Here is a 25,656-nt window from a genome sequence, read left to right as displayed (position 1 = left end):
GAAATGCATCTGATATGTATTTTGCAAACAGATAGCTGGATATACTTGATATAGATATACATCTATATTGATACCTATACATTATACTAATATGAAACACCCCAGCAGATTGACGTATGTGGGGAAACCTCATGACCTCTTAAAATTAGAAACTCAAAATACAAGAGCGTAGTTAGGAAAAGTGATCAGAATTCACTAGTTGCTAGGCATTTTTATGGAAAGAGGGCACATTCACTCATCTTATTAAAATGCATGGGAATTGAAAATATCCTAAAGCCCGAGAGGGGTGGGGACAGAAAATCTATTTAACAGAAATGGGAAACTTACTCTAAATTCACCTTGAAAGCACTTTCCCCATCACAGTCTTGCTGAGAGACTTTTGATTTGTCTCTTACCTAGCAGGTAATTATAGAACTTCTTTTTCCCCGACTAATGCATACAAAAGGGGATCATTTTAACATTTTATGCAGATTATCGTGGTTTGTTCTTACTGAGGTCTTTGTTGGAATTATTTCCTTTTTACTCTACCTCCCCGAACCAGCTTTTCTTTTTTTATTTCCTTTTATTTCCCATATTTTGTCCCCTGGCTGTATCATTTGATATTATAACTGCTTTATATTATTGAATATTGCTGAACTCTACACTTCAATTTTCCTTTGTCCCTATGACATAGAGGCCCATTTGTTAGGGTTACCATATTTCAGCGAGCAAAAAAGAGGACGGGAGAAGCCCCGCCCTAGCCCCGCCCCTGCCCCTCCCACTTCCCGCCCCCCCTGACCTCCCAACCCTCCCCCCGTTCCTTGTCCCCTGACTACCCCCTCCTGGGACCCCTGCCCCTAACTGCCCCCCAGGACTATCTAAGCCTCCCTGCCTCTTGTCCCCTGACTGCCCCAACCTTTATCCACACCCCCACCCCCAGACAGACCCCTGGGACTCCCACGCCCCATCCAACCACTCCCCACCCCCTGACAGCCCCCCCCCCAGAACTCCCAACCCATCTAAACCCCTCTGCTCCCTGTCCCGACTGCTCCGATCCCTCTCCCCACTCCTGCCCCCTGACAGCTCCCCCCCAGAACTCCCAACCCATCTAAACCCCTCTGCTCCCTGTCCCCTGACTGCTCCGATCCCTCTCCCCACTCCTGCCCCCTGACAGCTCCCCCCCAGAACTCCCAGCTCCCTACCCCCCCCGCTCCTTGTCCCCTGACTGCCCCCTCCTGGGACCCCTGCTCCTAACTGCCCTCCAGACCCCCACCCCCTACCTAAGACTCCCTGTTCCTTGTCCCCTAACTGCCCCCTCCTAAGACCACCCCCAACTGCCCACCAGGACCCTACCCCCTACCTGTACCCTGACTGCCCAAAACTTTCTCCCCTCCCCCCAAAAAGCCCCCCCCCCGTTTCTTGACTGCCCCCTTCAGAACCTCCCTGCCCCTTCTCCTGCCCCCCTTACCCTGCTGCTCAGAACAGGGTGTTGGGCTCTGTGCGAGCCGGACACATGGCTGAGCTCCCCAGCGCAACAAAACCCGGTCCCTGGCCCTGCACAACAAAACCCGGTCCCTGGCCCTGCACAACAAAACCCGGTCCCTGGCCCGGACCGGGTTGCAGGAGAGAGCTGCCCTTGTATCAGCACAAAGTGCTCTCGCTCCCGTTTTGCTACGCTGCATGGCAGAAACCGCTCCCAGTTGCAAAAGGGGAGGGCTGCACTTTGTGCTGAGACACTTGCTCAGAATGCAGGGCGGAGCTCCTCTCCAGCTGCTCCGGAGTCCAGCCCGGGACTTCCCTGCAGCCCTCCCAGCCGCTCCGGGGGAGGGGGGAAATCCCGGACATTGTGAGTGCTTTACAAATTCCCCCCGGACGCTATTTTTAGCACAAAAAGGAGGACATGTCCGGGTAAATCCGGACGAATGGTAACCCTACCATTTGTGGTTCCTTCCTCTGTGTCAGCAATTTTTGTCAGGCCTGACATACTCACTATACCTAACACACCATTGCTATACTCTGTATCTAACTAAAAGACATTTTGTAATATATAATTGGACAATTAATAACTCAGTAATCATTAACATTCTTTCATGATGTGGTTTATATTAAGAGTTATGGACATATGCTGGAAACATGGCTAAGGTGTGTTTAAACTAGGCATGTCAGGGGGAACTGGTAAAAAGGTCTGCCCTAGACAAAGGAATGTGTTTGCTTCTCTTACCAGCCTGATTGAAAGGCAAAAACAATGAAGGTCAATGTATACATTAGGTAAACAAAGCTATCAAGCAGGGGAGGAAGAGAAACTTTATCAGGACTATAAAGACAGGTGGTCTAAACCTCAAATGATAAGCAATTGAATCAACTGATTGTAACAATATTACTGATTTATAAAAGTACGAGTGAGGTGTTTCATGAAAGCCTATGAATGTGTCTGTGATAATTGCTGGCAGGCTGTTGGATACAAAGCAATTGAATCAGAGCTGTACCTTATACAGAACATGAAGTGCATGCTGGCTGTGTCCCCCCCAGGCAGGAAGCCACAAGTAGCAGAAGCATTTTTGGGGCATTCAGGGTTATAATACAAGTGGTGGCACGACCGCTGGCTGGTCTGAGTTGCACCCAGAATATGACAGTCCCCCTGTTTTCTCCTTTATTTTCAGATTTACTGTTGTCAAAGAACAACGTCATTTAGGTGTATGTGAAAGGAAGTTGGGATCGTAACTAAAGGTCATATGCTGCCACTCTCAGGTGAGTAAAAACATTGGACAGTGAAAACCCAGTGGCAAGCTCTCTGGGCTAAATTCTTCTTAAAGGGATTTCAAATGGAGCTGCACCCATGTAATTGAGAAGAATTTGACCCTGTGAGTTTAAACTTTCAAAGGCATATCCTCACCTGGTATAAATCAATTTACATAATTAAGAATCTGGTCTGCCACCATAGAGAGTCTGTCTCTTCATGATGCTCCCTATACTGGTTTCCACTCCTCCCTGGCTGCATGGCTCCCTAAGAACCCACTGCCAGTGTCTGACCCCTGGCACCTGTCCTCTATTCCTTCTAATGGTCTATAGGGTGAAGAGGGGGAGTTACAGCAGCAGTAAATACTGAGTGAATTTCCAATTAAAAATAAAGTCAGCACATTGTGTGGTAGGGAGAGCTCAAAATTAGCCATTTAAACTATTCAAAGAGGGCACACATGTTGGGACCTACAGTGGTTTCTGTTTATATTCCTCAATGCTGTTTTATGTTTGTTTTTTGAATCAGAGATAGGGCAGGGACTGTGTCCTCAAGAATGGATAAAAGAAAGGGCTGTCCTCTCCAGATATGGAAACTTCTATTACATGAAAGCGATTATAATAGCCAAAATCCCAGATTGGTTTCTAAGCCTCAATGCTAGTTGTTCTGATGTGTTCTTCAAAAGGAAGGGAGAGAGAAATGATTCCTTGTTTTGTTTATTCTCTAATGCCCTTGTCCAGGGTAAAGAAAGAAAATGCAGGCCATCAGTGTTCCCAAGGGACTGGTTATACTATATATTGGGGAAACCAACTAGATAAATGGATATGAAGATAAAATGTTCTGAATGTGTCTAGAAGGTCTGAGTTGTTGAACTGCTCTTGTGGTTTCCACCCCGAGAAGACAGGAACCAATTTTGTTAATTAAGCATTGTGTGGTGAATAAGTCACATCTATGATTCTAAGTTTTTGCAGGTGATAGCCAAGATGAACATGGAAGTTAAGAGATCCACAATCCTCCCCACAAAAATCACAGAGCTTTCTTGTTTGTAACAAAGGAAGGGGGGAAAAAATCTTTCAGGCAGGGGGTCAGTATTTAATTCGAGTAAAGGACCTCCCCCCAAACCCTAGCAACATGGGCAAACAAACATTCAAAGCTTAAAATAAACCAGCTAAAGGTTTGAAGCTTTGCCCTTCAAGGTATGGAGAGCAGTTTTTTCCTTCTTCAAGCAGCATGCCAGCCATCAGTGAATTTGTCCTGTTTTATATACTCTTCAGTCAAATAGCTGCAACTACTCTGCTCTCTTTCCTTGTGCTCCTAAGGGGGAATTCCTTGGGGTTCAAACTCCGTCTTCGAAATACTCTCTTAGGTCTCAATCCTGCAAACACTGCTACTTTTAAGCAGCTTTCCAGACACGAATAGTCCTGTTGAGTTCAGTGAGACTACTCCCACATGAAGAACAGGAGTACTTGTGGCACCTTAGAGACTAACAAATTTATTTGAGCATAAGCTTTCGTGGGCTACAGCCCACTTCATCGGACGCATAGAATGGAACATATAGTGAGGAGATATATATACATATAGCAAGTTACATTCATAAGTGTTTGCAAGAAGCCCCTTATTCCTTAAAGAGCACATGGCAATGTCTAGAATTCACACATGGCACTTTCTCTTCTTTCCTAACCTTTATTCCCTTCCTTTTTAATTTTTTTCCACTTCATATTATATCTTAGGTTTTTCAATACATCAATCTGGTACAAACATGACAACCTTTACATACCATACATGTGTAATAAATTCCTCTTAAATCCTTCCTCTTACTCTGTGTATTTGGTGAAGTTCATTTTTAATAAATATTTTTAAAACAACTTGAGTAAGAGAACTCTTTTATTCTGAGCTTTAACATAAAACAGCACAATATTAAATCTTCTTGCCTATAATGAAGACCAGTACTTCTTTTGCTAGACACAATACCTATTATTTAATTTGGATTCCCAGTGCTTCATTGTGCCTTCCACATACAGTATATATTTTAAAAGGAAGAAGCCTCTCCTATGACTACCTTTAGGAAGAGGAGGATAAGCAACAGCTTTGTTCTTTTGTAGGTTAAACTTTTCAGAAGAAGGAGGAAATTAATTGCTGCTCTGTGACACAGGTGAAAGGCCAAAACAAAAGTTACATTACTGCCTGCAGTAACAAACCCTGCTGCACTAACATGGAAAACAAACAGTCCAAGGCAATACATTCTTTTTCTATTCTCGGTTCATAAATATATGGTTTTGTGTTCTCCCCCAGAGAAACTGTGAATGCCACAATTTTTCATATCCTCATTGCTAACACATTACAGTCAGTACAATAGACTCTGTTCTCACCTACGGCTGACACTGATCCAGGATTTCCCTGGAATGTCTAGGAATCAGCTTCCAATTCCAGGAGAAAATTAATCAACTATTCCAAAATCTAGGAATATGGCAACACTCCATTTTGTAGGCCCTGTTGCCCCCTCAACAACTGAATCCTGAACTACTTCTGACCTTCCACTCACAGTGTGGCATTTCCTTAGCTGGTGTGAATCAGCATAGCTCCGTTGTCTTCAATGCAGGTCCACTGATTTACATCAGCTGGGGATCTAGCCACACGTGTCTGTCCAATGACTTAATAAAAAAAATCTGAAGTATTCTCCAAAATTCATGGGTTGGGTGAAGATATTAATAGGATCCATTAATGCAGAGGTACAAAACCTGAATTGCTATGGTCATCTTCAGTGATTTTTCCAGTTGTCCTAGATAGCCAAATATATAGCCAGTATTTCCCCAGATATTTAATACAATAAATATTCTGAAGTATGAGAAATGCTACAAACATCAAAGTAACATTTTTTATAATTATCTAAGTGTGTAAGGCAACCCTGGGAAAGATTTTTATTTTTTGTTTTTCAGGAGGGTAAACATTGTTCTTCTTCTAGAAGAATAGTTCTCAACCTTTTCCATACTGTGAATTCATGTTGCAACACACACAGATTTGGGAATCACCCCCCTCCCAGCTTTATTTCCCTTTCCATCTTGCCACAAAGAAAGAGAGCATTGTTGTGATCTCCCTGAGACCTGGTTCTAGAGATCATGACCCCCCTCAGGTTGAGATCCATGCCCGAAAAAACTCTTGACAATTTTAATGAAAATCAATGCAGTGGGGAAAAGAGATTCTGAGTGTGTCCATTTGTGAGTCCCACATACAGGGAATAAAGTAGAGAAAAATGGAGAGAATGGAAAGAGCAGGGAGGAAATGATCAATATTGTACACTCGTTCATTATTGCTCATCAGCTTCTGAGAGCTGCCATAAGTCTACATTGACTTTCTTGATCTAGAAATGGAATTCCTAACAGTCAACAATCCTAATGCTAGACTATTATATTTTAGATAAAATTGTATGCTCTTTTCATATACACACAATAGAGATCAATAGAACATATATATTTTCCAAGGACCAGTCAGCCCATTCAAAGGAGTGCACTGCACGAGATAATGCTTGAGTTTTAGCCCAGTGACTTACCCAAATGTTTCCATCCTGGTGATATGGCTTCCAGTTTCTCCCTGTATCACTATACAGCATCCGGTATTGAGTCACCCAATCAGAGCTGCTGTATCTGCCTTGCGTTGCGATAGCACTGATTTGTTTCCTGCTCCCAAAATCCACCTGCAGCCATTGATAATGGTCACTATCTGATGGAGACCAGCCTCCAGCCCCTGTTGAGTTGAAACGAGACAATCAGATGTCTTAATCCAGGCTGCTTTTGAAGTGAAGTCATTGAAAAGATGCTAGTTGCTGGGTGTAAGCAGAGAACAATATAACACTAACACGATTAAAACATATACAAAAGAAATATGATGAGACCTAAAAAAAAAATGGTCACCTCTTTTATATATGCCACAGGAAACTCAATTTCTTTCAAGCTGTTTCAGATTGATATTATAACCTTTTTATGATGTAGTTATATGATGTAAAGGAATACCCTACAAATGAGACTCTCTTTATAATTCCTTAATTAGAACTTATTAGTAAGTGTCAAACTTTAATTGTTAAGGGTTGACCAATTTTCCATGACGTTCTTTGTCAGAGTCAGTTGACGCAAATCAGTGACAATCTATTGATTCCTTATACCCTTTAAATGCTATTTCAAATTAAAAAAGATGATACAAATTAAGTGGGAGGGAATAATAGCATGCATCTCTAATTTCCTTCCCTGTTAGTCCAGCATTTCACTGAAATGCATAGACCTCAAAGAATATCTATCAGCAGTAGTTAAAAAGGAAAGGTACTGCAGAAATGGCTCTGATTTTGATTTGCTGGGTGTACAGGATGTCACAGAGTACATTAACTGATGCTTGAAAAATGTATTATCACTCTTTATGGGGCTATGAATTAACTTGATAGTAATATTATTAGCAATATTCTTTTCAATCACTAGACTGTGTTCAACTGTTCTTAATAAACAAGGACAATGGTGCATAGATAAGAGCGAGTGTCAAGACATTAATGCAAGTTCTTACTCTACTAAAGCTCAAAATATTAGAGGGGAAAATAGCAGTTAGTTACACACAGGGTTATAAAAGACATTGAGATTGTGGCATAATGTGCTATACTGTGAAAGTGATGGGTTTTTGCAAAATTATATCAATAATTGTAAGTATTACATTGGGAAAAAGCAGAGAATAATTATATTTATACTCAAATGTGAGATAACTATGCGGAAAAAAATCTGCAAAGATTTAAAATGACTCCAACGATTTGTTCCAAACACATTGCTAGGATCTGGCAGGTACTATGTGATAGTGCAAAACCATTTAGTTTATCATGTGGTAACTTCTATTACTTTTTTCCATTGGTGGGACTAAATTTACACCCCAGTCCTTCTAGGCAGCCCCTAGGTTGCCTTCTGATCAATCTATTGCTATTAAATAAAGCAAACAAACCCCACCAACATAACTACAAAGAACTATGGTCACATACGCATATAGGCAAGATGGTTTTCCACGGGAATCAAAGCCAGAACTTTCATCAGCAGTACCACAGGGCAACTTCCAGAGAAAGCCTTTAATTTGGAGAAAGGAGGTAGTTGTATAGTCACTGAGACCAACCAATGATGGAAGTCAAAGTCACACAGACTTGGCCTTTTTCAGCATATGCCCACTTAGTATATACCGCTTCATTTTCTGTCTCTAAATTGTTGAGATGGTGATTCCATCATTTCACACAAGATATGGGTGCCTTTTGATACTATATTAACTGTAAAAAGAACAGGAATACTTGTGGCACCTTAGAAACTCCACAAGTACTCCTGTTCTTTTTGCGGATACAGACTAACACACCTGCTACTCTGAAACTTATATTAACTGTAGTGATCTAGTATTATAGTGATGTAGTGAACTGTGTGTATATGGCTGTGATCCTAAGAGCACCACAGCACCAGCAGGCATGCTGTTGTCATAATATCGAAAAGGTGGCATGCAATATACCATTGGAAAACTAATAACTCACTGATCATTAATATTCTTGCTTGATATCTGTATGGTAAACCCATAAAGGACTTTATACATACTGGGAATATGGTCTTAAAAGGTACTTGGCAAGCAGTGTCTAAGCCATGCCTGACAAAGAATGTGGTTCTGCCTACTTGAGTGTGTATCTGATGTAAATTAAGCAAGGTGTAACCAAAGACAAGGGAAAGCAAGTGGGGAAAGAGGACTACTTATCAATCTTGGCAGGGGCTGCCGACTGCATGCCCAGAAAGCCTTCCCATCTCTTGAAGCAGGGTCAAAGAACTTCAGGAAGAAATAAGCAAAGAGAAAGAGCCATTTTGGCTTCTATCAATCACTTGAGGCATTAAAGGGTCCAGAGCTCTTGAAATCACAGAACGATGGATCCTTCAGGCAAGGGGGGTGGTCGTGGTGTCTCTGAGTATAGGTGAAAAGCCTGCTTATGCATAGGCTAACTCGCTGAAATCAAGTTTTAGTCTTTTTAGAAGTATATTTTTTTACTTTTATTTGCTTGTGATCCTTTCTATCTTTATTCCTTAACCTTGGTATCACTTAATCCTATTAATTTTTGTTTAATATACTTGTTTTACTTTTACTATAAACCACTTCAGTGCTTGTTTAAAATAGAGTGTTTGTTAACCCCACGTAAGGTAATAAACTACTGGGTACTATCTCTTTGAGGGAGCTTAATTTCTGTAAGTGTTCAGTGAGAGAGCTGGACACTACAGGACAAATGGTTGTGGGGAAATTCAGGACTGCTGGGATCACCTTTCAAAAAGGAACTTGCACCTAGAGTTGCAGGGCAGGTGTTGACACAACCTCTTCCAGGTCTGGATTGAACCTGAAAGCACCACAATGGCTTGAAATTTTGAATTTTTCAAAAGGTGTTATAGATTTACACCACCATGATCGGGGGTTAGTTTAGTGCTCATTTACATGCATAGTATAATGTGGGAATTTAAAGTAATTATTAAAAGCATCTATGGTGATATTTATTCACACACATACACAATCAGATTTACTAGACTTTTCATAGAAAAATGAATAAGGCAGGACAAACCAGAATATACCTCCTTTATTTCCCCTTTGCACTGGTTTTGAGTGACTAGGTACATTTATTTGTGGATCTAGTAGATTAGCCCCTCCACTCAATCAATGCCAATAACCCCTTCCATGTTGGTATATCTGAAGCTGATGGCACACAATGATAAAAAGGTGTCCATGTGAAGGTACTCTGACCACTAGCTTCCTGACCCACTATAGACAGGGTGTGAGGAGCATAAATGGTACTGAATGGATGCCCTTTAAACCAGTTGCAGTCTTTAAATCAGAGTATAAAAGTATACAGAAGTTTCACAGCAGATGAAATCTGATTGGTTTCTATTATTTCTTTTCCTTTTTAATTTGTTAAATTGTATTTAGCATTTATGGAATGTTTAGGATTGAACTCTCTGGAAACTCAATCTTTTTGTCCATAGAGCAGTATGGACTTTCCCCCACAATAGCCCTACAATGAACTATTCCTGAAGTGCACAATGGCACAAGGTACTACAAGGTATTACACATTATTTAGATTGTAAATATATATTTTTATATATATTATATATAAGTTGGGGTAATAGCACCACCTAGTGTTAAGGTAGTATTGCCTGACCTATGGGTTGTGTACTAATTATATTGATTATTTAAGAATTCCCAGTTTACAATTTGAGGTTGGATAGGATCTTGTCGCAAGATCAGGCCCAATATTATTAGAATTACTGTTCAACTAAGAACCTTGATGTACACGATTACAAACACTCACACTTAAGAAAAAAATTCTGTATTTGTAATAGTTTTATTAATACAGTTAGCAAAGTTAGAAACACTGCAACCCACCAAGATAGATAGAGATATTTCAGAATGTGCATCTGAGCATTCATATACTCACACCATCCCTTGCCTAACAACCTGAAGTGTTAGTCATTATCTTCTTCATCATCATCTTCCTCGTCACCATTACCAGTGGTCATCATCCGAATGTCTCCCAATAGCTACATCTCCCCAGGCACACAGGCTGGGATTCAGTTTTTATAATGTGTTATACTGAGACTATTATGCCTAATGCATATTAAGTAGGAGTTTCATCCCCTTTTCTTTATTTGTATTTCTTCAAACTACTAATATTGGGGAGCCCTTTTCCCATAGGTTACTCGTCCATTTACCTCAAGCTTATTAGCATATATAACAATCTGTTATAATACTATTCTTGTGGACAGACATCTGTTGATGTTCCTAACTTTAAAATATCCAAAACTGGTATAAACTAGCTGTGACATTGGCAAATCAGGTGCCAGCTCTTGCCATGGCTTTAGGCCTAAGCTGAGCACTGACAAATTCATTGCTAAAAACCTGTCTGGTTCACCTACGTATTAGTATGGTTAAAATGGGTGTTGAACATACAACAATGCGTTTAGTGTTCAGAATTTATGAAATGCTTTTTAAGTTGCTGCATGCATTAATCTCACTTACAATATCTTTATTACACGCTATAAGGTAATGATAAAGTTTTTGCTTTATAAGTGTAAAAAATGTTTGCTCTGAAACTGTGAATCTGTCAGGAAGGATTGCTTCCTGCTCATCAAGAAGGCTATCCAAACTAAATGGAGAGGCTAAGTGCAAAATGGGCTCATCCCATCAGCCTGAATTCTGAAAGAAGAAAATAAAAATAGCTGAGAAGAAATTTTTTCTCCCTTTTTTGCTGTTTGGACTCTCAAAGGGCTAGAGCTATGAAACAAAAGCAGAGATCCCCAGGATCGACCTGGGTTAATCCTAAAAGACATTCAGAGCTGACACACTACTACAACTCTGCCACCTTTAAAACTATACAGTGTAATTCATTTGTGTGTCCTTGCCTGCTTTAACCTTGTAATAACTCTCATTTCCTTCTTCGTTAACAAATCTTTAGTTTATTTATTACAGGTTTGGCTACAAGCGTTATCTTTGGTCAGAGATCTAAGGTACAAATTGACCTGAGGTAAGTAACTGGTCTCTTGGAACTAGAAGCAACCTGAATCTTTTGTGATCTTGGGTGTATAGCAACCAACTATCGCTAAACTCAGCTTGCTTGGGTGGCAGGATAGACTGGAATGTCCAGGAGCCTGTTTGTGACTCCATGGTAAGACTGTGTTTTAGGAGTTCACACTTGTAACTGTGTTGATGGAATCTAGTTATAGAACACACAATCAGTTTGGAGTCTCTGCCTGCTTCTTGACAGTCTGCCCTGAGACTGGCTCTCCGGCCATGAACTACTCCAGACAGCGTGACACTAGCTTTCTGTGGTTACAGCAGTTTAGTCATTACAGCATTCTATCTTGTGATACCTTATAATCTAGGGTAACTCCTAGTTAACTGCTAATGCTTTTTGTGCCTTCTGCCTTGATTCTTTTGGCTAAGCTACTGTCTTATAGGTCTTGAGGTTTGAAGGCTCATTGCATTACTGTTTTAACTTATACCGAACCTTTATCTATAGGCTCACATTCCATCCCCTCAGATCCTAGTGCTGACCAGAGTGTGCATGTGCCAGCCAAACTGAGCAAGTGATCATTCACTATCCTGGGTCTACAGAGGTGACGCTGGACCTTCCTTGTAATTACTGCTCGAGGGCAGGGATGGGCCAGGGACTAGAAATAAGAGCAGGAAGCCTGCCTTTCCTGTGATCTCAATGACCCTCCTGCTGATGTCCAGACAGCATGGAGGAGGATGCTGCCTGAATTGAATGTAAAGGGGACAAGAGCCAGATCTGAGAGGAGGAAAAGGAGGTGATTAGCACAAGGAACCTGGTAAAACCAACAGGAGTGGGATGGAGAAAGAGAAATTGTGAATGGGAGTTAGGGTGGGGTGAGTGGGACTGGCTGGGTAAGGAGACTGGTACTGAGACGAGAAGCCTGAGGAGTGGAAACTAAGGCAATGTCCACACTACAAGCTAGGGGTGTGATTCCCAGCTTGCTTAGACATGCTTGTGCTAGCTATCATCTGAGCTAGCACACCAAAAGCAGCGGTGTGGAGGCAATACTGTGCTGACTCCTCCTACCGCGTGCTATCATGGCTACACTACAATTTTTAGCATGCCAGCACAGATGACAGCTAGCATGAGTATGTCTATATGAGCTGGAAGTCACACCCTAGGTCATAGTGGAGACATATCATAGACCGAGTAGTCAAGGAGAATAATTCTGGGACAAAGAGTCGAGGTGGGGAAGAGACAGGATAAAGTAATGGAATGTATTAAATAATACTAAGTACTCCATAAAATCAGGTCCTAGGAATCTTAAATCAGACACTCAAAGTTATTGGAAACTTTTGACCTCTATCTTTTTGTGACTCAGTTCTGCATCTTTAAAAAGAGGATAATACCGCCCTGTCATCTCACACGGTGTTGAAAATATACATTAATATTTGTGAAGCACTCACTTCCTGTAGTGACGAATCCTATGAGGAAATTAATAATTCTGTATTCAGTACAGGAATTGAATAATGTGCTATAAATAAGGCCACCCACTGAACTAAGAGGATAAAACCAAATATTGAATAGCTACTCACTAACTATATAAAAGAGGGGTTCCATGGAAAAATTAATATATGATCTTGTAGTAAAAGACTGCATCATAATGAACATACTCCAGGGGACAGAATTAAGGTTGCACTGACAACCTTAATTTTGGCATTTCTTAACTTTGGAGTGCTTGATTTAGCAAACTTAATATTTTTAAACATTTTTTTAAAAATTATATAGATAGATATTCTATAATTTAAGAAACAGTATGTGATTAAAGACTCAAAGATGAAAGTTAATGATGAACATATGACCGTAACTTTTGCAGTTTTTATATAAAAAGTACCAGTATATAAAAGCTACTATGAAGCAAATTACTGGCATAAATCTGTAAAACTGATGTCCTCCCAACAACATAATTGTACAATGTCTCATACGCTGTAATGTACTGAAGTTACTTTTCATACACATGTGTTTACTGTAACTGTAGTATAGTTAAAGAAGATGATTTTATGGTAAGTACATATATCAGAAGGAAACCTAACTACAGTCTAATTACATTCCTACTACAGTGGGACAAAGTTTTATCGCAGTTACATTGGTATTACTGAGATCAGAATTTGGCCTGGTGCAGCTAACAGACCTTTTGGTGACCTGCAAACTGTAGCTAGCTTTTGGAATCCTTTCACCCAAAAAAGCAATGGAAAAGATTTTGAAAATTTTGAACGACACTTGATTTTCTCTTCTTTAATTTGAGGTGACACCACCAGAGCTCACTTCAAACCTGCCAAAATTGCTATCACATGTTAACAGCTCAATTACCAATAACAGACTGGGTCCAATGTGAGCTGATGACCTAGAGGGGAATGGTGTTGCAAACCAGAACCTGTAACTTGACCTACTCAACTCATTTCTAACAAGGTAGAGGCAATGAAGGATTTGTAGTCAACAATGTTCTAGCAAAAGTTTATGTTCCAATTTTGCAGCACACTATTGTTTAGGATGTGCCCTCATCTTTCTCCCCAAACAATAAAGGGAGAATGAAGTTGTTTCAGTAGGAAAGGGAAGTGAAAGTCACCAGGCAAAGGGATGAACATATTTGATATTGCTACATATGCTGCTTAGCAGAGCAGCTTGTTAAGGAAATGGTGATCAGCCCCAAAGGGAAGGCAGGTGTTAGACCTTCACCAGAAACACACTGTGAAGATCAATTAAAAGTTTCCTGTTACTATTTGATCTATCAAGCAGTGTAATTTGGAGGAGTTGATTACTTTGTTTATTTGGCTTGTGAAATCTGTAACCTCTATTGATCCAAGGATTAAGGTGTTTTTTTTTTTTTTAACCAAGTACACACTCCGAAATAAATTGTGAGAAAGTTGGATTAAAGTCGTACCCCCCCCAACTCCCATGTGAGCCTCACTGGGGCCTCAATTCAACAAATCAAAGCATATGATGAAATCCATGCTCATTCAGCAAAGCACCAAAGAATTTGCTTAACTTTAAGCATGTGTGTAAATTGTATTAAAGTTCATGTGATTTATGCATGTGCGTTGAGTCCAGCATGTGCTTACGCGTTTTGATGGATAGGAATTGTTTAGTGCACTGGGGCCTGGAGGAATAGTCTGATATTGCACAGGCAGGAGGAGGGGTTGTTAACATGCAGAAATATCTTATAACATTTCTCCCTTCCTAGAGTAGTGGAAAACTTTGAGTACAAAATTGATGTCTGCATTATGCTTATGCTGGAATTCTGTGCATTTTTTAATTTAATATAGATGCATGAGAGTATGGTGAATTACCCTTCGTGAAAAACTGATGTGGCTAGGATATTGGAAGTGTGGAAGTTGGAAAAAGCGCAGACATTTTAGTCTTCCAGGAAGAGCAAGAGTCAGGCTAACTCTTCTATTCAATAACGTGAGACTTGAAGGCAGGGCCTAGGCCGGTGAATAGCAAGAAAGCAAATGGGAACAAACTGTAAAAGATACTGTTTTGACCTTGTGTTAAATAAGAATGGAATGTAGACTGTGGCAGAAATTAATAAAAAAGTGAAATATTAAAAAAATGTATAACAAAATGCAGCTGTTGCTCGTTATTGTATGTAATGAAAGGTATAAAAGCTTGCCTAATTGTTTATCTAATGGAGACCTGCCCATGTGTACTCACCCGTGCACATTGCAATTGCTTGAAATAAAGCTGCCTCTGGCTTGTTGCTCCAAACTCAGAGTGAAGACTTTGTTTTTCTCCACAGAAGTTATCAGTAAGAATTAGTTTGTATTGAAACTGATAGTGAACATAACTATTTTATTAATTCCATTTATGGTGTTCTTAGCACTTTGTTATAAACTGTTTAATTTTTTTTAGTTATTGTTTATATCTTGCATTTTACTGCATGCATTCTTTGCATTTTTTAAAAAATATGGTGGAAACCAGACATCAACTATATTTTTGATGGCAAGCAATTAATTTTTATTTTATATAGAGCATATAATGTAAAATGTCACAAATTGCTTCATAGACTATGAAAGCAATGCAAATGAGTTACACACGGTTAGAAGGCATTAAAACTACATAGCAATTAAAAGAAAGTAAATATATTGAGGTAAAATGGGCTCACTTCATTAAAGAGACAATGGGCAGATGTGTGTGTGTGTGTGTGTGTATATATATGTATGTCTGAATGGTAATACATAAAATCACAGACAATATGTTGTTTCCCAATTTTATTTTTATGCTATTCCAGAATAAAATGTGATGATACACATTTTCCTACTCACCAAGAGGCAGTGACATTGACTAACAGAATAATTAATAACTTGGGCCAGATTATCCTACCCTAACGCATGCTGGCTAGGAATTTACATCACAAGCAGTCCTCATTAACTTTAGCTAGAGTCAGGATGCCAGAATCTGGCCCTCTGATAACAAACAAAAGAGAACCATTAGTTTAGCAGTAGGAAGCCAGCACTGAGAGCTGAACATAGCAGGCCCTTACAAGCGCACAAAGAGTGTGCGTGCACAGGAAGCCTCCCTCCTACCAACTGCCTGACCCACATAATGGCAGCCACAAATGTAGTCCCTTAATTAGTGTGAGCAGTCTCTGCTGCAATGAAGCACACGAATACTTAACAGAAACAAGCACACAAGTCTATATCCCAGCCACTGAGACAATTGCTTGGATCCTTCTGTCTCCTCATTGCTTTCAACTCTCCCCAACTCAGGGGTACTGAACAGATAAAAAGAGGAAAAATGTGAGGAATGCAGAATTGCACAGAAAAGCATCAACCAACCCCCAGAATTGTGAAAGTTTAGGGATGTTCAAGAACCCCACACATTATCCGTGCTTTCTCACTATGTTTATATCAAATATGTAAGGGAGAGAAAATCCATTTCACAATTCTCTAGGAAGAGATGAAGAATATGTCCATACATTTTCTTTTTTTAATTATTAAATTGTTTTCCTCAATCTCAGCAATGACATGAACAACTTTTTTTCAGTGCCTTGAGGGTTACAGAACTGACAATTTGTTCCATTAAGACACTGAACAAGCAAATAATATTACAAAGAAGCATGCACGGGTCTTTCAACCAGTGAGAGAAACCAGGAAGGACTCCTATTATAACTACATCCCATATAAAGGGATGTAGTTATAAAAGGGAAATTATATTTTTCCTCTACGAATTCAAACTGTAATAAGGGTGAGTGCCAGTTCACAAGTCCATTTATGAATCCATTTTAAGTGCAATGGGTTTGGGGCAGGTGGTAAGAGTGGAGAAAAACAAAAGGGTTCAGATATACTTCTGATTAAATAAAACAAAAACCTCAAAATGTAGAGTAATTTAATGTTCACAAAGCTGAAACTCAGCATACACATTCTCTCTCATTATTATTTTTATTATGATGGCACTTCAAAGCGCTAGACCAGGACCCCATTGTGCTAGGTGCTGTACAAACACAGAACAAAAATATGGCCCCTCCATCCCTAGCGGCTTACAATCTAAGTACAAGACAAGAGATGAGAGGTGGCTGCAGACAGAGAGATGGGGAAGTGAATGAAACAGTGAAATGATGCTGGTCAGCATGATAGGCAGTGGTCTCATCCCCACCATTGCATTCTGTGATTATATTGGGATGCAAAGAGGTGACATTTTCATACCAAAGGCTGCAACTTTTAATCAGAATATATTGCAACATGAGACATTCGAAAAACCCAACAATCACTTTATGAGTGTTCAGTTATTACTGTGATTAGTGCAATAAGGGACGACCTATGCATTGTTCTGCAATGCCTTATTTTCAAAACAGGATATAGAAAGTTTGTTCTCTTCCTTCTCCAGACTGACATACAATAAAAGGGCTTATCACTGAAAAATATATATAATTAAGTACAAAATATTCAGAACATCAAAATGCTGAGAATGTAAGCATTTTCATATTATGTACATTTCAAACTGGTCTCTTTTCATGACTTTTTCACTGAAATGGAGCCACACTGGTAAAAATGGGCACTTTTCAGTGTTACTGAAAGGCTGTATGAAGTTCTGGGATTTTAAATGTTTTCAGTTTACCATTTTTCATATTATGGATAAAAATCACAAATGATTTCATGCAGGTAACATCTTAGACTGTTTTTGGAGTGTATTTATCTCCTTTCGTTGGATTTTTTCATGTGATTACTTACTTGGGAGGGGGACAATAAAAAAATGGCACATCCTTATATGTTATGCAGAAGATAGTACAGTATTCCAAGGATGGGAGGAAGGATCTCCCAAATAAACTCAAATTGGGATTCTGTTTGAAGTCAATTGGGGTTAAAGTCCTATTTTGGTTATGCAGACAAAATTCAAGCGCTGAAATTATCTCAAAACAGGCTTTTTGTGCACTAGATGTAAACAAAGTCTTGTGGTGTTAACACGGGTTGAATATACTTTCATTTGGTACATTACTGCCAAGAAGATTATAATAAGAAAGGCTGGATTGCTAGAGATACACAAACTCCCATGCACATTTAACCCTTAGATTCGCAGTAATTTTAACCCAACATCAAGGGTTCCCACTTGGAAAAGGATATATTATCTGTATATAACACGATGTCCCTGGGCACATCAGAGGCAGGGACTGAAATCAAGTCCTCCAGATCTGATAGCATGAGGCTCTACTGCCTATATTAGCATAGGTTATACATTGCCTTGAGGAATGTCATCCTGAGCTTCAGAGGTCTGTCACAGCTTACATTCTCAGCTGCACCACCATTTGGTAATGCAGAGCTCCTGGATGGATGTCGGAACTGCCTGGGACTTGTGAATTTGAAAGCATGAGCCTCAATTTAGTTTAACAATGAGAAGGTTAAGAAGTGACTTGATTACAGTCTATGAGTATCTACATGGGGAACAAATATTTAATAATGGGCTCTTCACTCTAGCCGAGAAAGAAATAACGTGATCCAATGGCTGACAGCTGAAACTGAACAAATTCAGACTGGAAATAAAGTATAATTTTTTAATTCTAATAATTAACCATTGGAAAAAATTTAAATCAACAATTTTTAAATCAAGATTGGATTATTTTCCCCCTAAAAGTTCTGCTCTAGGATATATTTTCAGGGACTTCTATGGCCCATATTATACAGAAGGGCAGACTAGATGATCACACTGGACCCTTCAGGCATTGGAATCTAAGTGGATAAAGAGACACACTATGTTAGCATAGGTTAAATATACACATATATAACTTCACCAACCATTTAAATACACCAAACCATTTTATATAGCAGGTGAAGTTCATGCCTTCAATCTTGTTAATAGGTATCCAATATGGGTTTGGGGTAGGAACAGAAATAAAATCAGCATTATCAGGTGCACAAGAGGAAGAAGAGAGACTATTATGGAAAAACAGTCAATATATTTTGGAACAATTATCTCAATTTCTCTCCACATTCAGATAACTCCCAAACATCAAGTTGAAGTCCACTGCTAAGTACATATATTATGTGTCAACAAAAATGTTATGAACTATTTTCCTTATTTCCCCACATCAAAGTAAATACCAAATAAATCCCAAAGTAAATCCACATCTCAATATTTGTCACTTCATAGATAAAATGAAGGAAATACTATATATAAGCCTTTTTTTTTTTTTTTTTGGCTGAATTCCCAAGAAACTCAGAGGATAAAAAAGTAACAGCCTTTTTAAGACACTTTGCTGATAATGAATATCTGCATTCCAATGTTTCTCAAGATACACTCCTGGGTGCCTAAATGCTTTCCATTAAAATAAGAATACTTTGCATTTCAATAGCACTCCCCAAAGAGCTCCAAGAACTTCATAAACATTAATAAAGTAAGAACTACACTACAGAGTTTTGTCCACAAAACTTATGTCAACACTCAAGAATCACTATAATGAAAATTGGTATTTCATGTTCACACTCACTACTCTTGGCAGAGCGTGTTCACAGTTGGGGCACTATCATTGACAGTATGAGCACTGCACTGTGGGTACCTATCCCACAGTCCAGCTCAACACCTTCTGCTGCTATGTGTTGTGAGAAGGCGGAGCGGATCACAGCACATCTTGGGACTGGGCTCAATGTCCAGTGATGCATTGCTTTCTATCCCAGCATTCCATGGGCTTCCGGCTTTCTTTCGTGGCATTTTTCAATAGCCCATCTTTGCTGTGCATCCCAGCATCCTTGTGACAAGGGATGGATCCTGCACGGCTCTCCTATACTCTGATAACTATCATGAAGACATTGTAGGTGGCAGTGCAGTTAATCGTGAAGTTCCTAACTGAAGAAGACTCCCAGTCGCCTGACATGTTATGTGATATGGATAGGAGCAACTTTAGATTGCTTTTGGCATTCACAGAACAGCTGCAGAGGGTGGACCGTCACTTTTAGGCTCAGAGAACAAGCACTGAATGGGAGGATCGTATCGTCACGCAGGTATGAGATGATGAGCAGTGGCTACAGAACTTTTGGATGCAGAAAGACACCTTCCTGGAACTGTGTGCGAAGTTCACCCCAGCACTGCTGCGCAAGGACACCAGAATGAGAGCTACCATATTGGTAGAGAAGTGTGTGGCAATTGCTGTGTGGGAGATAGCAACTCCAGACTGCTACCAGTCAGTCGTGAATCAATTTGGAGTCGTGACATCGATCCTTCGGGCTGCATTAATGTAAGTGTGCAGGGAAATTAATTGCATCCTGCTACGAAGGACTGTGACTCTGGGAAATGTGCGTGAAATAGCAGATGGCTTTGCAGTAATGGGTTTCCCTAACTGTGGAGGAGCAATAGATGGCACACATATACCAATTTTGGCACCAAACCACCTTGAGATGGAGTACATCAATACAAAGGGATAATTCTCCATGGTGTTGCAGGTGCTTGTGGATCACAGTGGGCATTTCACGGACATCAACGCAGGGTGTTGCAGGAAGGTGCATGATGCACACATCTTCAGGAACGCTGGCCTGTATAGAAAGCTAGAAACGGGGACTTTCTTTCCAGACCAGAAGATTACAGCGGGGGATATTGAAATGCCCATAGTGATCCTGCGAGACCCGGTATACCCCTTACAGCCATGGCTGATAAAACCTTATACAGGAAACCTAGGAAGCAGTAAGGAACGGTTCAACAACAGGCTGAGTAGGGGCTGGATGACAGTGGAATGTGCCTTTGGCAGATTAAAGGTGCTCTGGCGATGCCTTTAAAGGTGCTCTGGCATGTTAGACATCAGTGAGGATAATATTACGATGGTCATAGCTGCGTGTTGTACATTGAATGATCTTTGTGTAGCGAAGGGTGAAAGATTTGCTCAGGGGTGGAATGTTGAGGCAGACCCCTTGATCTTGAGCAGCCAGATACCAGGCCTATCAGAGGAACCCAGAGGGGGGCAATTCGAATAAGGGAGGCTTTGAGGCAACACTTTGAAAAGGAGAACCAGTAACGTACATCTCCATGATTTGTGCTGCAATGACAATGTTACATTACATGTAGTTTTTCTAGGAAGCAATGCTGACAGTTGGGGCCTTACATTCCAATAAGCAAATGATTAAAGTGTCTGTGCATGTATTGGTAGTGCCTGCTATCTCACTTTGTAGGAAACAAATAAATGTGAGTTACCATTCAAAAAAACTTTGCTTTTATTTCACAAGACACACACACACACACACACACACACCCCACAGGTGCCAGGGAAGGGCTGTTATTTTGAAAGTTGTCCGAGGAGGTGGAGTGAAGGGGAAACAGAAAGGACTATGCGGACAGAGTTTGCGGGGCGTGAAAAAGAGTTCTGAATGTGCTGCAGAGCATCTGCTCAGTCTGCAGCATTATTAAGCACTTTAGCATCTGCGTTTGCTCCTCTATCACTTTAATCATCCATTCAGTAGCATCATTAAACTCCTGATTTTCTTTTCTGTCCTGCCTTTCGGCTTCCCTCCATTCCTTGCGTTCCATTTTCTCTGCATTGGAGAAGTGCAATAACTCCTGGAACACGTCTTCTTTGCTCTGTCTTGGGTGACTTCTTATCTGGTGGAGATGCTCTGCTGGTATGTGTGGTGTGTTCCTGAAGGCCACATCTGCTGAAGCAGAAGGAACAATGCACGGAAGCATGATTGTTAAATTCACGCACAGCATTAAAACATTTCAGTAAAATACACCTATTGTAACATAACAATCACTTTCTCACCTGACCCTTGGCAAGCACACATCTCTGCGAACACCCAAAGCATGGAGAGTGTTGGCTGGGAGTGGAGGGGGAGTGGGGCTCTACACAGGGAAAAGAGCACTCTGCAAGTGTTGTAGTGTAGCCAATTAGGGGGAAAATGCTAAAACTCCCACACTTTTCCACAGGCAGGGGTCATTGTAGCAGCTCTCTCTGCTAAGTGTAAGCAGGGAAGTGAGGGTACATCTACTACATGCTTGTGGCTTCCGCCCTGGTCCCTATGCTGCTTGCCTGCGTGCCGCTTTAGTCCCTGAACAAGTGATTGCCGAATGGCACAGAAAAGTTTCCTATAATAGGGGAAGGAGCAAAGCAACTCTGCCAAGGAACCTTCAGCAGAGGATTTTCAAGTACCTCCTGGAAACTTTCCTGGAGATCTCTCTGGAGGATTCCTGTGAAATCTCGGTGTGCATCAATACTCTGTTCTGCTGTACAGATTAGCTACACAGGGAAATGTCCAGCACAGAGAAACACAACCATCCTTGTACATTTCTATATCCGAACCAAACTCCACACTACACAAACCACAGCCACTTACCAGGTGTTTCCTCTCCTGCTTTTTGCTCACTGAAGAGCAACTGCTGAGACTAGCCAGTGCCTGGCTGCCTGTCCCACCGGGCAACCCAGCCAGAAGCTCCACATCATCATCTAACTCCACCTCTTCATCAGTGACTTTGTCCTCTGGGTTAGGTATCCATGAGGCTCTTGGCAGAGGTGGTGGAGGTGAAGTCGACATCAAGGATAGCACCCAGCTCCTTATAGAACCAACAAGTCTTAGCTGAAGTACCAGAGCGATGATTTGCCTCCTTTATCTTTGCTCTGCACTGCAGTGTGTCCTGATAACAGCCCTTTTCTCACAAGCCTCGAGAAATCTGCCCATAGATATCAAAATTCCTACAGCTCAAGCTCAGCTGGGACTGTACAGTCTCCTCTCCCTATATACTGAGCAGATCCAGCAGCTCCGGAGTGGTCCAAGAGGGAAAGCGTTAGCTGCGATAACCCGCCATAGTCACCCGGGAAGATGTGATGAGACCTCTCCACGTCGAGCAAACAGGAAAAATTCCTGGGGCTTCTAAAGGGGAGGGGTGGGTGGTTGTTTACCTGGCTGCAGGGCAATGGAGTTCAAACTGCTGACCAGAGTGGTCACTATGGGCATTGTGGGACATCTCCTGGAGGCCAATTAAAGTGACAAAAATCAAGTGTTGTGTCTACACTGGCACTTTGTTGACAAAAATTTTGCACAAAAAGCCTGTGTCTCTCAGTGGCATGGTTTTATTTTGTCGCCAAAACGACATTTTTGCCGCAAAAAGTTGCATCGCAGTGTGTACACATTCACTCTTTTGTTGACAAAACTTTGTAGTGTAGACAAGGCCTTAGCCTCACACCACCATTGTAAGGAAGGAATTTTTCTAGCCACTTTACCATCGGGAAACTGAGGCACTTAGAATTTAAACAATTAAACCATGGTGACAAGGTAAATCTAGCAAAATGGGAATCAGAACCAGACTCCCAGGTCTATTGCTTAATCCTTGGACATATCATGAAATCCATGAAAAATTAATACTTCGGGGAGTTTCTGAAGAATCCTAAGCAATGCAATTAAATTAGCTGCCCGTGAAATAGTGATGAGCAAACCCAGTAAATATTTGAGTTCACGTTTGTGTAGGCACCTAGAGAAGTTAAGATTCTTAACTGAACTATCACATGCTATTCAGCTTGCAAAACTGAACTTGCAAAAAGGGGTTTTCATGTATTTTCAGGTGCATACCGCTTCTGTTCATAAAGGAAATTCCACAGAAACAGCTCTCTCTCATAGTGTTTTGACATATTCACCTTCATTCATAATTGGAACCGGAAAAAATGAAATTTGCACTAGAAGAATCAACTTGTGTTATTAGAACTGGTTTGTCCCTCACTAGTTTAAATACAATAGAAAATTTTACTGATCTTTCAGTAAGATCTGATAATTTTGAGTGAGGGTTTTCTCCTGTGCTCATTCAGGTCATTGGATCTTTGTCACTGATTTGAATAGGAACAGGAGCAGGCCCTTAATCAGAACTAACATCAGAAACAAATTAGGAAGACCAACAGCATTATTATTTGAAATTAATTGTGGCCTTGATTCTGGGATTCAGTTTTGTGAAGAACATTAAAAAAAAATCTCTGCTAAGAGGTCAGTGATATGGTTCTTTGCTGGCCAAGTTTGTTTCATCATTAGCTTGTGCTCCCTGTCTGTTTGTTGTATCCATCTGTTGTTTTAACTTATATTTAGATTGTAAACGCCTCAGGGCAATGGCTTTTTTATTATGTGTTTGTACAGCACCTACCACAATCCTATGTACTGCAGTAGTACAAATATTAAAGCTAATATTTTGCAAGAATAATATGTGCATGTACAAAAATTCAATATTCAATTGCATATGCACATCTCTCTACCCAGTTTAGAAACTTAGTCATACTGGATAGTTTATTTCAAAAAAGGAATTTTTATACAGTTTTTTTTTAAATACCTCCCCAGCAATATCTCAGCCCTTCCATTCAGTAAATGGAGCTGTTATTTTCCCCTCAGTGGGTGCTGGCATTCTTTTTTTTTTTAATTTCTGGTACATATACATTTCTACAATCAATCCAAAGAGGAGATGTAACTCAGAAAGAAGGAAACAATTGGCAACAGGAAAAGAGTAAGAAAAAGGAAGTGAACAAGAGGAGAGATGGTAGATGGGGTAGTGTGTGTGAATGAAGAACATGAAAAATCAAAGTATACAACCTGAACAGGTTTACAGTGTGTAAGCAGGGAATGAATTCGTCCCTGACAGCTAGCTGGGAGCGGGAGAGACTTTGGGTGTGTTTATGTAACTATAGTTTGCTCCTGCTCTGCTTAGATATCCAGCAAATAGAACAGTATTTTGCTCAAAGTAATCAACTGCGGCTGGTGTTGGGTTACAAGTCACTTTAGTACTGAATGCAGGGGTAGTGAAATGCTGTTATCAAAATGTTGTAATTATTGTAGGAATAGAGGGAAGCAGGACTGTGCTTAACTTGTCCCAAATAAGGGGGTCACCTTCAGCTGAAAGGACCTCATTAAACCAGGGGCTCAAAAGTCAGAGCCCTGAGAAAGAAAGAGGGGTAGGGACAGATGTTCTAGACAGGAGGTATGTGGACTCTCCCTAGGAGTCCCCAGACTGGTTTAACCTGTTCCTCCCAATTGTTCAAATAAAGAGCTAAATAAGCTTTATTAGGAGCCTCTTTTGTTATTTTAAATGCTCAATCAGAGTTGAAATCAGTTGTGGTTGGACTGTGTTTCTGCCCAGACTGCTAAGAGCTAAAGATCACTGAAAGCTGAAATCACTTCAGATGGGGCAGTGTTTCTGTCTAGCCTGCAAAGAGCTGAAGAGACTGATGTGCAGAGGTCACAGCAGAGAGGCAGGTAGCAACGGCAGGTGACTGACCCTCAGCTGGCGAACAAGTGTCTGGAAGGTCGCAATGAGCAGCCAGCAGGCGGAGAGGCACAGCAAGCGGCCAGCAGGACGGCTGGCGGAGAGGGGTGGCAGGCAAGTGCCCGAGTAGCGGAGTGAGTAAGTTTCCTCCTTTCCTCCACCCAGGGTGGGAGGTGAACTCTGCAGATGCACCACTGAACGCTGGGTCTGCACTGATCAAGGACAGCAATTGTGAGTGGGGTGCAGGAAAGGTATGGTCATGCTAAAGGATTTTTGGATTGCTGGACTTAAGAATCTCAAGGGAAAAGGACACTGCCCAACTTAGTGGGTCTTTTGCTCATGCAAGGCCCGTGCAAGGAAGTTTTGCGCCCTAGGCGAAACTTCCACCTTATGCCCCCCCACAGCCCTGCGGCGGCTTCCTGCCCCCCCCTTCCCTGAGGCGCCCCCCTGTGACAGCTCTCCCTCCAGGGAGCCGTGCAGCAGCTCCCCACTGCTCCGCCTCCTCCCCGAGCACACCGTCGCCACTCTAATTCTCCTCCCCTCCCAGGCTTGCGGCGCCAAACAGCTGATTGGTACCGCAAGCCTGGGAGGCGGGAGAAGTGGAGCAGCAACAACATGCTCGGGGAGGGGGCGTAGCAGAGGTGAGCTGGGGTGGGAAGCTCCATGGCAGCTCCCCCCCGGCCTGGGGTGCTCAGGGAGGGGGCATAGGAATGCTGTAAAA

General features: G+C 41.1%; 1 protein-coding gene across 1 annotated transcript in view; it reads right to left on the bottom strand.

Moving 5' to 3' along the window:
- Window positions 1-25,656, bottom strand: part of CNTNAP2 (contactin associated protein 2) — a 1,628,923-nt gene that overhangs the window by 1,050,468 nt on the left and 552,799 nt on the right. The window contains exon 3 of the mRNA XM_034761282.1: window positions 6,261-6,454. Coding sequence (XP_034617173.1) covers window positions 6,261-6,454 — 194 coding nt within the window. The remainder of the gene's footprint in view (window positions 1-6,260; window positions 6,455-25,656) is intronic.

Source organism: Trachemys scripta, chromosome 2 (genome assembly GCF_013100865.1).
Source record: "Trachemys scripta elegans isolate TJP31775 chromosome 2, CAS_Tse_1.0, whole genome shotgun sequence".
NCBI lineage: Eukaryota > Metazoa > Chordata > Testudines > Emydidae > Trachemys > Trachemys scripta.
This window is presented reverse-complemented; position numbering and strand designations above follow the sequence as displayed.